The following is a 14,829-nucleotide window of genomic DNA, read 5'->3' on the forward strand; positions in this document are numbered from 1 at the left end:
GCTTTATAGTGAATATGATGCATATGGAATAGAATCCCTTGTTTGTCAGTTTAGGGTCACCTGTCCTGTCCATTCCTCCCCACAGATGTGACCTCTTAGGGTCTTGGGGTATGCAAGAGCAAGAGCCTTTCTGCATAACTATCCCTAACTGTAAGGATAAACATAAAGCGTTAGCATGTCTAGAAGCAGACACTGTCTGCAAAAACATTAACTGCAGCAAGTGCAGCTATTAGAACAGACTGAGCTGAAAAGCAAAATCACCAAACAGAAGTAGTTCTTTCCTAACTCAAATCAGGACATAAGGGCACACAAATTTCTCACAGCAATAATTAGTTTTATTTGGAAACTGCAGGAATAAGGACTAATTCTTGGCTTGTGAAAGCTCAGGTTCCACATTGTGAAAGCGCTCAGAGTACATCCTGCTTCTAGAAGTGCAAATGGTTGTACCTCCTTACTTGTATTGAAGCTGTTTCTAAGCTCTCAGCTTTGGCCCTTGCTTGAACTACACTGCAGCAGCCTGGCAATGTACCCTGCAAATCCTGATCCTGACTGTGCAGAATCACTTTCCTGTCTTAAGACGTTCTTCATCAACCACAAACTGGTGTGGTGCTAAGGGATAAACTCTGGCTGGTGAGGTGCCTGCTCTGCCAGTCATGGGATTGCTCCCAGCTCCAATTCCCTTCAGGATCAGCTGATCCTTGCTTTACCCCAACACTCAGAGATCCAACTCTCAAACATTATTATAGCTTTGTATGTCTAAAATACTACTACCAGCCTGAGCCTTACCTCCAACCATGTCACACAAACAACCCTTCTGGTCCCTCTAAAAATATCCAAGCAAAAGCTCTCCTTTGCCATCAAACCAGAATGCAACATCAGACTCCAGCTATCAGACTCCAGTTCTGCCTGCGGCACCTTTTGCAGTGATTTTCTTGTGCCCCAAGTCACTGGACGCTAGCCAGCCCCAAGCCAGAGGCACTGTGCTCATGCTAATTTGGCAAACCCTGCTGAGAGCACAGCAGAAGGGTGAAAAAGTCACCTGGCTTACAGGTCAGACCTTTCTTATACTGAGCTGCCTCAGGGCAAAGACAGAGAGTGCAGGGCTCTGTGTGGATGAACTGTATCTAGCAGGGTAGATTTCCATCATTTTTCCAAAAGCTCTAAAAATGACAGTAACGAATTCTGAAGCAAGTGAGGGAAGAGGAAGCAAAGCCTTTGCTTGAAGGATCTAGCAGGCAAGATATACAAAGCCTAAAGGGAAAGATGTTCTCCAGCTGCATTTTACAGGAACAAAAACTAGTTGCTTTGCCCAAGGTCAGCAAATCTGTTGGAGCCAACTTTTAAGCTTGGGTCTTCTGCAGCCTGGCCCAGAGCATTAACAGTCTGCCTACTTTTCTATGCTTGGCCTTGCAGTCACTGCATCTCTAATAAGCCAAGCCACGTCAGATGTTTTGTTCTTATTAGAAATCCTATAATAATCCTTTTTATCACATAGAATCATTATCATTAAAATAAAAAAATAATAATAATTAAAAATTGTTACGAGAATATAGACAATCTACTAAAGTTGTTTCTCATATCCACTGCTGCATGTGTGGTTACAAGCATGAAAGGAAACAGATCACAAAGGGAAAGCTCAGATACTCTTACAAACACATCAGTGAGTGAAGTCCCACTGTAAACCAGTAGTGGGTGCTCCTGGTCAGAGTCTTCTTCAACAGATTGGTTTCAATGAAGGTGTTAAGAATATTCCAGAGTTATACAAAAATCTAAGAAGAGCTATCAGTGGTCAGGCGAAAGGTTTAGCTAGCTCCTATCCCATCTGCAGTAGTGGCCTTATGGAAGACTTCATCGGTCTGTTGTCCTGTTATTACCAAACACAGTATGCAGACATACACCGATTTCCTGAAGCAGAGATGATGTCTTTGTACTGACTAGTGTTTCTCTCTAGGTGTCTCTCTTTAACTAACTTGTATGCACTATTTTAAACACACAAAATTTTAACCCCCAGAGCAAACTGCAAAGAGAAGCTCCAATACCTAATGTACAAAAAGCAGCTTTATTTTGTTCATCTTAAATTTGCCATCAACGGATTTGATTTGTTTCCTCTTAGCTTTTACAACAGAACAAACAGCAAAAACTAATTTCCTACTAATATCTCCATAGCAGTTGAAGTTTGACATATTTCATCACATCTTTTTCAAAGTCATTGCTTTTCCAAGCACTCGCAGAGCCTTCTCGTTACCATTGGCCTTAAGAATGCCAGGCTTAGGATGGTTATATAATGCTTTGTACTTTGCAAGACAAGGGCATAAGTTTTTGAAAGCCTCTAAGTTAAACTTTGTATGGAGGCATTAAAAGGGCAGGCTGGCTCATGATGTGGATGGCTGTGCCCCAGGAATGTAGACCTCATACTCTATAGAACCTTCCTTGTCAAATGTGATTTCCCTGGCTTTGATCAAGAGTCACTGAAACCCTGTCTTGCTTGCACCATTCTCAGAAATGCTCTACAGTTGTTTCTTCTGCTTTCATTCTTCTCCTGTACCTACTCCTATTGGGTCAATACGGTTTGAAGCTTCGAGTTATAATCCTTGCAGGACCAGGCCACCTGGTCTACAAGATACTCATTTGAATAACCTACAGGATAAAGCTGAAGCATTGCCTTTCAAGGTCATCATGCTACAGAATTATGTATTTGCTTGTGTATAATTATCGGTTCAACAACGTAAGTGCATGGGAACTGTGTGAATGAAGACACAGTAAAGAGACACAGATTTATGAGCAGAAATATGACAGACTACATCAGCTGCCATAGGAATTAAACATTCCAAAGGCTGAAAGATGACAGTCAGCAGGGGAAATTTAAGATCCAATACAGAGCAGTAATGGCTGAATCACACCTGACAAGGAAATCCACTTGAGAGCAGTTTACATGAGCACCTGTAGATGCATTATGTTATTTTCTCTTTTTATATACATGAACAATCACTTGTCTGCACATGCATGTTTCTGTACGTCAAAAGCATCATCTACCAGGCCAAGATATTTAGGCCTGGCAGAACATGCTGGGCCATTGTTTGAACTACCACAATGGTAGTTCAGTGAATGTCCTCATTTTCAAAGTCATACAGGACCTCATGTTGACGTGAATTAGGTTTTTAGCCACAGCTGATATTGTCTTTTGGTTTACCACTAATGATGTACTTGACATTTTATGTATTCTAATACAAGCATCATTTTGGCTTTAACTTAGTGATATAAGTGAGGTATAGGCCTGGAGAAACAAGGGCAGTGCCTCTGCTGCCCTTCTGGAAAAGCACAGGATTTGCCCTCTAACAAATGCCTCAGACCTCGCATAATTGCCCTACACATAATACTTGGCACCAGCATGATCTGGCAGGTGCTTGGCTCTAGCACAGTCTGGCAGGTGTTTGGCATTAGTACAGCTGGAGAGCAATCCTATAATAATGTTTTCAATCTTGTCATCTCAGTCATTTCAAAGGTGAGATAGCTTTATTAGATGAATGCTTAGGATGTGAGCCTTGTCCTTATGAACGAGCCCACAGCACATGCATAGCAATAATTGCACAGACTGCAGCTGTTTGAAGCCCAGTCTCTCTGATCCAGTTTCCTAGCACTGGTCCATACTCATAAAAATCAAGAAAACATAAAGCTGTCACCGCTAGAGTGGAAAGCAAGAATTCATGCCTGTGCAGGCACTGCAGTGCAGCAGGCAAACAGGCAAAACACTCTGCACAGGGTGGGTTCCTGAACTCAGGGAACCTCAGCGGAGCAGAGACACACACCAGGAGCCAACAGCTCATATCACAGCAGCTGTGGAGATCTGGGTAAGGCTAGGAAAAATAGTGTCCAAGCCCTGACACATATTAGAGAAGCCCTTGGAGAGCAATAGTAACCCTGAGTGCCATAACCAGAGCATACCAACACACCATGGTATGGCAGCAAGGACTTGGGAGTTGAGAGGTCCCAGTCAACTGGAAGCTGGAAAATGTTATCTGAGTTATCAAGAAGGCTAAGAATAAAGACCCTACTAATTACAGGCCTGTCAGTCTCACTTCAGTGACTGGAAAAATTATGGAGAAAATTATTCTGGAAGTTATTGAAAAACACTTGAAAGAAATTGGTGGTCACAGCCAGAACAGGTTCATGTGGTGAAATCCTGTTTAACTTAAGTTTCTTTTATGACAAGGTCATCCATCTAGTTGGCCAAGGAAAGCCAGTAGATGTGGTGGGGTATGAATTTTAGCAAATATTTTCATACTGTTTCTCACAGTATCCCTCTGGACAAAGTGTCCAGCACACAGCTAGACAATGCAGCGATATACTTGGTCATCAACTGGCTGATGGGCTCAAAAAGTTACAGTAAATAGGGTTACATCAGGCTGGTGGCCAGTCAGCAGTGGGGTTCTCTACAGCTCAGTTTTAGAGGCAGTGCTCTTCAATGTTTTTATAAATGATCTGGACTCAGCAATCAAAGGTACATTAAGTAATTTTGCTGACGATACTAAACTAGGATAAATGGTGGAGCCCCTCAAGGAGAGAGAAGACTTACAGAGAGATTTGGATAGATGAGACCTAGGCAATCACCAACCATATGCAATTTAACAAGAGGAAGTACAGGACCCTCTACCTGGAACAGGGAAATCCCAGTTACATACAAACCGGGGGATGAAAGGCTGGTGAGCAGGCCTGAAGAAACAGATCTAAGGGTTTGGTTTGATGGCAAGTTGAGTATGAGTCAACAGTGTGTCCCAGTAGCCAAAAGGGTCATCCATGTCCTGGGTGCATCAAGCATAGCATAGTGAGCTGAGGGAGACGATTGTCCCACGCTGCATAGCATTGGTACAGCTCTACCTCAAGTACTGTGTGCAGGTTTGGCTGCTTCAATATAAAAGGAGTTCAAACTATTAAAGGGTGTCCAGAAGAAGGTGACCAAGATGGTGAAAGGCCTCAAGGAAAAGACTTGCAAGGAGTGTCTGAGGTCAATTGAGTTGTTCAATATGAAGAGAAGGCCAAGGGAAGATCTTACTGCAGTCTACAACTTCCTCAAGAGGGAAAGCGCAGGAGGAAGTGTAGATCTCTGATGATCAGTGACAGTACATGAAGAAATGTAATGAAGCTGTGTCAAGAGTTGAGACTGGACATTAGGAAAAGGTTCTTCACTGAGAAGGTGGTTGGTAACCAAAACAGACTCCATAAGGAAGTAGAGATGACACAAAGCCATGGAGTACCTGGACAATGCTCTTAGACACATGGTTTATTTTTAGGTAGTCCTGCAATAAGCAGGGAGTGGGACTCAGTATTCCTTGTGGGTCTCTTCCAACTTGAGATATTCCATGATTCTTTAGCTACAGGCTCCCTATTTAATCAAGCTAGCAAGACACAGCTGATATGTCCCTGCTCTTCACCAGCAACAGTACTGGCACACAGCCATTGGGTGACATAAGGCACAAACATACCAGGTACCAAATACACTTCCTTCACAGAGGAGGATAAGCTGCCTCGGCTGGCAGGAGTACCAAACAAACAAAACAAACAAGCTGGCCAGGAACTCAGCTGTCTCCGTGCCTACACATTCATTTGGGCCAGGCAGTTTCATTTGGCTATTCCAGTCAAAGAAGTTCTGCATAATGTCGGGTCTTTGTTTTTTCCCCTTTCCAATTAAGAACTGTAGACCTATTTTTCTAGGCAGGACAATAATACAGACTGAGCAATGTTTTCCAATACTTTTCTGCAGAGATCAAAACATAAGAAAACAAGAACTTGCTTCAACTGCGGCACAACTCATATTATAAACATCATGTTTCCCACCAGACTGCTGACTCTCACCACCTGCCAAACATGAGCTAGTTTCTAAAGGCTGAATCCTGAGTCTCAAAGGCTAAATAGAAGCAGTCAGTGGGAGGACTGCAGAAGATGGATGTAGAAATGTGTGCTTTATAGGCCCCATGTCTCTAGTCTGGCTCAATAATATTTCCTGCTATGAGCAACCCTCATTTAGATTGTAGTTTCACATGATGCATTGCCATTATATACAATCAATATATCATAATCATAGAAACAAATGAGAAGATACAATGGCCATAAATGCAATGTTCTCAGTAGTACAACATTCCTCCTTTCAGACCACAAGCCAATATTATTTTAAATTCCCTGAGCAATCAGGTAGTCACAGACCCCCTGGAAAACAGCTCCACAGATTATTAATCTCTTTTTCAGTATGAACTATGAGTTCTTCCTTAGTACATCCATCTATCTCCTAGATACTCCTGTCAATCTTTTTCCTTTGTTCCCCACAACTTGAAATTTCATTTTGGCAATACAGAAAACACCTATAACCAGGTACAATAGGAAGCTACAGAAAGAGCGAGCTACTTTGCAGTCTAGGTGAGCACCCTGTTTGTTGTGTGGAATGGGAAGTTTGCAGACAGAACTGCCTGGAAATCAGTATCTTTTTTAATGCAAATTAGTCCAGACATGATACTTTTTTCCTTTATTTTTTCCTTTATTGTTGGTCAGCATTGACCATATTTTCCAAGACAGATAACCTAGCTGTTTTAAGTGGTGTTCTGTATTCTCTGTTTTAACCTCCAAGTCTTAATGTTCTGTCCTGCCCAATATTTGCAGTAAGAAAATGCTCTGGGTTTTGTCCTTCAGGTTATTAATGAAAATATCCAATGAAAAGAAACAGTGTGGCAGACTCCTCCTGCCTCAAATTTAATACTGTTGAAAATACAATAAACTCAAAATTGTACTTTCCCTTTGTTTTTCACCCTTCCAGCCAGTGGCTTTACTGCATTATCTGCTATGAACTCACTGCTGCTTACACAAAGCAAAGATTATTATTTCAATTTCATATCAATTTACATGGCCAATGCACAAATGAAACTCAACACAGAGGGGAAGAATGATGAACACTCAAAATTTTTTTTTTCCTGCAGAAGGAAGCATAACACAATAGAAAAGTTCCCTACAAAGATCCAACTGTATCTCATGTCCTGCATTTTATGAGCTACAAAAACAGCCCCTAAGATACAGAAAGCAATGGCAAGTCCCATTTACTTAGTCCAGTGAAGGATTAGATCTCACCTTTTCTCCTTTTTCTCCTCGGCCATAGGCTCTGCCCTAGAAATAAAAGAAAAGAGGGAAAAGGTACAATTGATAGCAAGGATGTGAAACACCACTATAAATACCTATTTTGTGTTTCCCTTGTTATATATCTGAGACATATCTATCTATTTGTCTATCCATATATATCACATATATAGTGACACACAAGTCACAGGACAGCTACTATAGGGAAAGTAATTTTATTTGGGCATAATTCCTTGATAATAATTCAGTGACAAATTGAAATAGAAAACCTATCCCAAATTCTCCTCCTACAGCCAGGAAAACAACTTATTTTCTATTCAGGACAGAGTCTGATATTACATTTCCAAAATCAAAGATGCCAACAACCCTTATTAGAATGAATTTTACATAGAGTTAAAATTTTTCTCGCCTAAAAACTCACTCTGGCATTTGCATTAATTGCAGCTGGGGAAAGCTGTATCTTGGTCATCTGGATGTAAAAGAGTTGAGAAAGATTTGCATCATCTTTTTATTGGTTGCCTGGTACAGTCACTATTAGATGTGCAGCTGTGCTATAATCAAGTACACCCAAATTACCTATTTTAATTGGAAGGCCAATACTAAGTCAATTATCAGCTGTATTCAGGGATGAAGCCACCTACTTCCCCTCTTCCAAAAAATGATGGTGGGTGTCAGAAAGATCAGCTTTCCCCTGGGATTAAGGCCCAGCACCAGGAACATATTTAACAAGGCACATTGACATTGTAAGCAAGTTCACATCCTAAAGGAGAAAATAACTACTTGCATTTCCACCTCCTTACATAAAAACAATACAGTGTTTCTTACTTACCGACTCTCCTTTTTCACCTCTGAGCCCAGGAAGGCCTTGAATGCCAATTTCTCCCTTGAAAAAGAAAGGGTATTAATACCATGGAATTAATTAATTCCTTTCTTGACAGGCATGGATATAAGAAATGAGATGAGATTGGACTCATTTGTGAAATTTGTCACATTTCTGTTTTTTATTTTGTGGTCACCTTTTCATTGCTTTCATTTTTTGGGAAGCAATGTAACAAGAATTTGACTGAGATTGTGCACACTTGGTCCCACCAATCTTGGCAAAGATTTCATCTCCTGCCGTAAGGATTAGGTGTACTTCACTGCATTTATACTAACTTGAATGTCCAGGTTCTCAGATGGATGTTATATTCTATTTTTCATATGAAAGTACTGCTAGAAGCCTTGTGTGGTACTTCAACTGTCCTTGCTTTCTATTAAGTGAGGAATGACTTGGAAATGTGCTTTATGTAAGACCTAGAAGCTGCACATATGAAATGTGGGGGAAAAAATCCTGTAAATATTGTCAAGATTTTAGAGTTATCTTTAAAAGAATTCAAATTTCATTGATTTAATTCACACTAAATTCACATTCCTCCCTTCCCTAGCAAGAGGGTGCAACATGCATAGAATCACTCTTCCTGATTGCTTCAAAAGAGGGAAGAAAACCCAGAAAAAAGACAGCTGAAAACATACAAATTATGATGGGTAAAGGGCTGAAAATGTAATAAGCAAATACATAGCGAGGAAAAGAGAAAAATGGTCCACAAAAATCCAAGAATTTTATTTTTTTTCTTCACTTGTCTCTTAAAAAGCATGGAATGAAAGGAAAAGAAAAATAATTGCATATTCAGCAGATACAGAGCTCAAAGTGGTGCCAAAACCACAACTGGAGAAAAAAATACCTGCAAATCATTTTCACACATTGCTCTGCAGTCACAAATCTGGAAGAAGGACCAACTGAGAATATACCCATTACTAAGATTAGTTTAATGCTGTGTATAATGTTGCCACCAGTTCCTTCAATTCCTATAGCGTCAGGAGCTGATGAAGAGCAGAAGGCTCTGCCCACCCAAAAGGTGTATACCAGGAATATGTTGTGCTGGGATCCTTTTCCATCACTAACAAATGCAGTATCCTCACCTATTTGTAACTCCTATTGCCTTTTGCTTGTAGGGAGTCCAGGCACTTTGGACTTCAAGTTAGGCATAGTTCCAAGCCAAAAAAGTCTCAAACATGGAGCAGGTCTCTACAGTACCGCAGCAGCAAATCATACAATTTTTTATTCAGTCATCCCTTTTAAGTCATTTAAAGTACAACAAAACTCCTTTTTAATTTAAAGGGGGAAAAATCCCACTAGAGCATGTCTAATACACTGGACTTCATAAATTTCCCAAAGGTGGGTAAGCAATGTCGTTGCTATGATAGGGACAGAAAAACCATGTCACAGAGAAATTATTTTCTCTAAACTCAGATCAATATAGAAGAGAGCACGAACCTCTTGACTGTCAGCCCAGTGTACCAACCAGCCAGCCTGGCTGCCTGCAAACATAGCATGCAGAATGAGTAGGGAAGGAAAATAAATTAGACTGGGCTGTCATTACCATCTAAAATTTATCAATAGGACCCAGCTTCAGGCATGTTAACCCCTTGTTCCAAACTTATTTCTTGTCTCACTCTTTCCTGGTATTATCCTCTATTGCTTCTCCTTCCAAAACATGTAGACTCTGTCCCCATGTATTACCTTCAGTTTGGCAGCATGGGTGACTGAGGCAGAGAAGTTAGCTCTGAGAGATTTTTTTCACCATTTTTAATAACTGCAAGCACTCCTGTTGTGCCCTACCTTGGAGAGGAACAGAAATTCATTATCTTCCATAAACTGGTTATACCCTTCACCTATTTCCACTGTTCAGATGGTATTGTAAGAAAAACCTGTCAGAACTGCCACCTCTAAAAGAAAGAATATGCTATGGGAGCTCAGGATAGCAGATTCTGAACAGCAGCCTCTCCATCTTCAACTAAGATAAATGACATTTAGTTTACTTAACAGACCCTCAAGTTGACCTTTTGAAAAAGGAAACAGAACCACATAGCCATTACTCTTTTGAACAGAGTGGAAAAGCCACCAACTACCACTCCTCTAGGGAAAACAAAACAAGACTAAAGTCAAAAACTGTCTTAGCTCAGAGAAGGAGCTTTAAGCCCTCCTGTACCTGCCAATCTCTCCAAAGATCCCTGTTTTGAAATAAAGGGAGGTGTTTTGGTTTTTAAACACTGACCCCTCACTCTATTGGTATCCCCTAGTGGGACTCATTTCTCAGGTGACTCCCACCAGCTGTGTGCTGTTTTTCCAACACAGCTGAACCAGTTGCTTTCCTGGGTTCTTATATGGCCACATAGTCTCTCACAGAACATTTCTCACTATCGGCCTGGAAATTTTTTTTGAGTAATGCTCAAATACCTGCAGCCTACATAAATATCCCTTGGACTCCAGTTTTTAAGGGATAGGTTTCAGTTTTGCAACTCATCACCTTATGAACACTTAAAACTCTATAATGCAAAAGTCACTCATTTTTTTGTGGGGTCTTAGTCTTTCCTTAATAAAGTACCAAATTGTAATATTGTTGAGATGCAAATAGCATTGACTTTGTTCCCCATGGTCAGCATTTAGCCTGGGTAGCTCAGAATGTCACAGAGAGAGCGAAAAGGGGAGAGATATTAGTTCCTAAACATAAAGCAGGGACTGTGACAATCTGGTCCTTGGCAATAGCAATGCATTAACTGCTTTCAAGGGTGATATACATTATTTAATCACATATTTGAAAGTCAGGAGCAAAATCTATTACTTGCCTTATTTAGCAGATAGCTTCTCAAGCTAAGTCATTTGTCTCAAATCATCACATTTGTATCACATTGTTGTCAGAGCCTGGATTTAAAAGCCATCATCCTCTTCCTGAGAATGTAACACAGTCCTAACTCAACTGTATACAAACCTTGGACTGCTACAGGCAGGGAAAAGTCACACACATCTGCAGAGCTCTCCAGCAGCCCACCTGCAGGACTGAGACAGCCACTTCAGGATCTGTTGCAGAAAACCTGCTGATGCTGTACTGGGATATGCACTATTTCATATTCAGCTGGTGCCTCCTGAACCCCAGCAGTGTGCCATGTAACACAGTACAGACATCCTCACAGGGGCATAGACCTTGTCAAAGCAGTGAGAGACAATATGACGTTGCTGCAGGACACTTTTATTATTGTCATCATCATCCTTCTGCAACCTCTTCACAACAGTCATGGCTTTGCCATTCTTCAAACCGCCCCTCATTATTTAAGCTGTCACAGATTAAAATAGAAAGTTGCTATTTATATATGTGTGGAAGCATAAGGAATCATGTTCTGCAGTTTCAGCCATGCTTCAGTTCTGAGCACTAATATATCCATGTTCTTTCATGCCAGCTGAAAACATACTCCAAAACACATCTCCGCATTATCCAAAGCTTCTCTCTGCAGATAGCAGACCAAGACTTGCCAAAAAACCCACAACACATTGCTGAGGATGTCTGACCTTCCAAGATCCAGAGATTTCTGCCTTTCCTTTCCTTCCCTTCCCTTTCCTTCCATTCCCTTCCCTTCCCTTTCCACAGTATCTCATAATAACTGAGTAAGTTTTGGTGAAGTTCAATTCTTTTATTCACCAAACAGGTAGAAATTCAGTGACAAATTTGCAAAAGTGATTCAGATGGATGCAGTTTTGAATACAAATTGTTCCCAAATATCTTTTTAATCACACAGATGGTGAAACTGGAAACCACCAAAGCCACCAACTTTCACCTCCTCAGAAATGTTGTGAACCCTATTTTTTTCCCAGTACAAGTGCTCCCTTTAAGTCAATTGTCTCAGAGGTCTATTTGTAACCAAGCACAGAAGGAAAATGTCTGTACCCTGAAAGCACACATGTGCATATCAAAGAGGCTTGTAGTATATGTAGGATAATATAGAGGCTGCACTGTGAAACTTAAAGCAGTCATCACAACCACTCTCCTACCCTGTCATCTAGGAAGAAGAGTACTGAGGGACATGGCCTATGTTTAACACCATGACTCAGCCAGCCTTGCTAAGGATAACAGATTATGGCTGACTCTTTACCTCAGCCTCACAAAATTTTGTAGAGTGTGACTGGGAGACTGCTCCCTAACCTATGGTATGTAGTACTGCTGAGCAAGGCACAGCACAGAACCAGCACATGGTTTTCCAGGTGACTTACTGTGAAAGATGTGTGCAATGTATTGAATAACATTAATTTGCAAAAATGCCAGCTAAGAAGTTACAGGAAAAGATTATGGAACACACTTTCTCCAACAGTGGCATAAAGCAGCAACACAGAAGCTCAAATGCAAGGCTAGGTCAAAGATACAAGATGGCTAGAGATTCTCACAGTCCCAGGCTCTTCCAGAATGACCTGAACTCACTCATACACCAAATTAACTCGTATTTCTCAAAATCTTCAACTGCTCAGCTAATTCTGAAACTGATTTATTGTTGATGTTGTTTTTATCAAGCAAATGAACTAATACATATTACTGACCTTTTGACCTTTAGGACCTCCAGGGCCCATCGGACCTCTGTCCCCCTAAGAGAAAAAAACACAATTAGTCCAACTGATCTTTTCATTATAAAACAAAACAAGAGGCCCAATCTTACAACAACTGGTAGCAACAGAAATTGTTTTCAGGTTTCAATGTAGAGCAGAGTGAAACTGACATGCTCTCAAGAGCAATGACAATGAACTGGCTTCTCAGAGGTCCCAGTCACAGTCAATATATACAAACACATTGCTTTTCAAAGCTGTGAGATTTTTACAATGTGGCTATCTTACCTCCAGGATCTCTTCCTTTTTTCATTTGAAGAGGGATGCACATGAGTGTACTGGCTAAGAACCACTACTTAGTTTTCAAGGTTGATACCATGACTGCCATTACTTCTACAGATATCCCACTTGTGAATAACACACGCCTAGCTTTTTCTGTGAAGTGCTTTTCACCTCTAGGTCTTAAAATGCTTCACAAAGACAATTCTTCTTGTAACTCACCTGCACTATGTCATAGACCTATTTCCAAATCTATCCAGCATGTCTCAAATGAACACAGCAATCTCAATACTCACCTTTTGTCCAGCAGGACAGGAACAGTTGAAAGTCTTGAGGTGGCCAACTTGCTCACTGCCAACAGTGGGCCTCACTTCCAAGGGAGGTGCTTCTGTCAGGACCGTGACCTGGCACTACACCCAAACACCCAAGATCATGATGAAACTTGATGCTAGAAAGCTTCCTCTTTCACCCCTTTAGAGAAACTGCATAGGTATTACTGGGTAACACACAGCTAAATGAATCCTAGTGAGGAACAAAATCCCACAAACACCATTCATTTGAGCAATGAGGGGAAATGTTGCAAAATTAATAAAGAATCTCTTTAATCTAGATTGAGGGGAGAGAATTGAAAGGAAAGTGGAAGTTTCTAACGACAGTTGAGCACAGGAAACTAAGCAGCAACTGGCACTGTGTTAGCACTCCCCAAATAAAAGCAGCAGGAAACATGTTGAATATTTCATGTTGTATTTCTGTTGTTCCATCATCACTTCAGGGTTTTGTTTCCCCTGACAGTTTGACAAGGAAAGAGCAACTAGGAAACTTCAATTCCTCATATTCATCCCTCTTCAGTAGTCCTCTCTGGCACTGCAACACTACCAATTATATAGTGAAGTTTCATTCACCATCATTAAAAAAATTATAATCCCACACTCCCATATATTCCCTCTTTTATGCAACAGATTTCAATGAAGAGTGTTCATGTGAAAATGAATAAATGACAAAAAAGAATCTTACTGGTCCAGAGGGAATGTCACAGCAGGTCTCCAGCTCAGCATGCCTAGAATCACAGTAAATAACCATCCGCTGAAGATCAAACTAGAAGATAAAGTGAGGCAATAGTTTTAGAGACAGTGAATTATTAAAGACTGAATGTCCTTTTTATTGGATACCAACAATGCAGACAAATAGAAACAAAAAAAACAGATGGGCCAAACTTCGTAGTGATTCTATGGATTCTGTGGTATTTATCTATCAATAATGGACCAATATTTCAGCATGCTCCAGGAGTGCTGAGCTAATGAGAACCTGCATATCCCTATTAAAATTGTGGTACAGATTTTCATGCAAATAAGGTCATATGCTAATCCCCATGTCCTGGCCAAATTTCTGTTTGAGAAGACATATTCTGACCACCGCTATCCTTCCTAGAATTTTATCTAGACATAAAGTGTGGTTTTTCTCATGTTGTGCCTTGCATCTTCTGAACATTTACCCCTGTATGAGAAATGCTATTAACATATTTAATATGTGTGTTCCATCCAGCTAAGAAAGATTATACAAGTCTCCAAGCAATTATGCATGAGTTATACCAGGTTAAGATTGCTACCAAATAATCAGGTCCAACCTGCAGGTCTCAACTTTGATTCAATTGGAGCAAGAGTTATTTAATATCAGGTATCATTTCTGATACCTGATCATCACAACTCTCTCGAGTTAATAAGTTTTCTGGTTTTCCCCATCTCTTCCTATCACAGGAAGAAACATTCATAATGCCAAGACCAAACAGCAAAAGACCTTTACATGTGTAGTTCAGTACCCAGTTTCATGGCAATTGTGGATGATTTTGTCTCTGATTTTAACAGTAGCACACTGCAGGATTAGACAGAAAGATTAAATGGATTTCTCATTTTTAATCCCTATTACAGAGACACTGACAGTCTCACAGAAAAAGACAGCACGTCTACACATGATGTGATGCAAATCTGTCATACCTATGTCACACAGGTAACATTTCAGTGATGCTGCTT

The 14,829-nt window shown here is 40.5% G+C and overlaps 1 protein-coding gene across 1 annotated transcript in view; it reads right to left on the reverse strand.

Moving 5' to 3' along the window:
• The window catches only part of COL22A1 (collagen type XXII alpha 1 chain), a 186,369-nt gene that overhangs the window by 108,124 nt on the left and 63,416 nt on the right, over positions 1 to 14,829 (reverse strand). Inside the window, exons 7-11 of the mRNA XM_054385294.1 lie at positions 13,817 to 13,897; positions 13,099 to 13,212; positions 12,521 to 12,565; positions 7,946 to 7,999; positions 7,111 to 7,146 (exon numbers count right to left, since the gene is read on the reverse strand). Of these exons, the coding sequence (XP_054241269.1) occupies positions 7,111 to 7,146; positions 7,946 to 7,999; positions 12,521 to 12,565; positions 13,099 to 13,212; positions 13,817 to 13,897 (330 nt within the window). The remainder of the gene's footprint in view (positions 1 to 7,110; positions 7,147 to 7,945; positions 8,000 to 12,520; positions 12,566 to 13,098; positions 13,213 to 13,816; positions 13,898 to 14,829) is intronic.

Source organism: Indicator indicator, chromosome 12, assembly GCF_027791375.1.
Source record: "Indicator indicator isolate 239-I01 chromosome 12, UM_Iind_1.1, whole genome shotgun sequence".
Lineage (NCBI taxonomy): Eukaryota > Metazoa > Chordata > Aves > Piciformes > Indicatoridae > Indicator > Indicator indicator.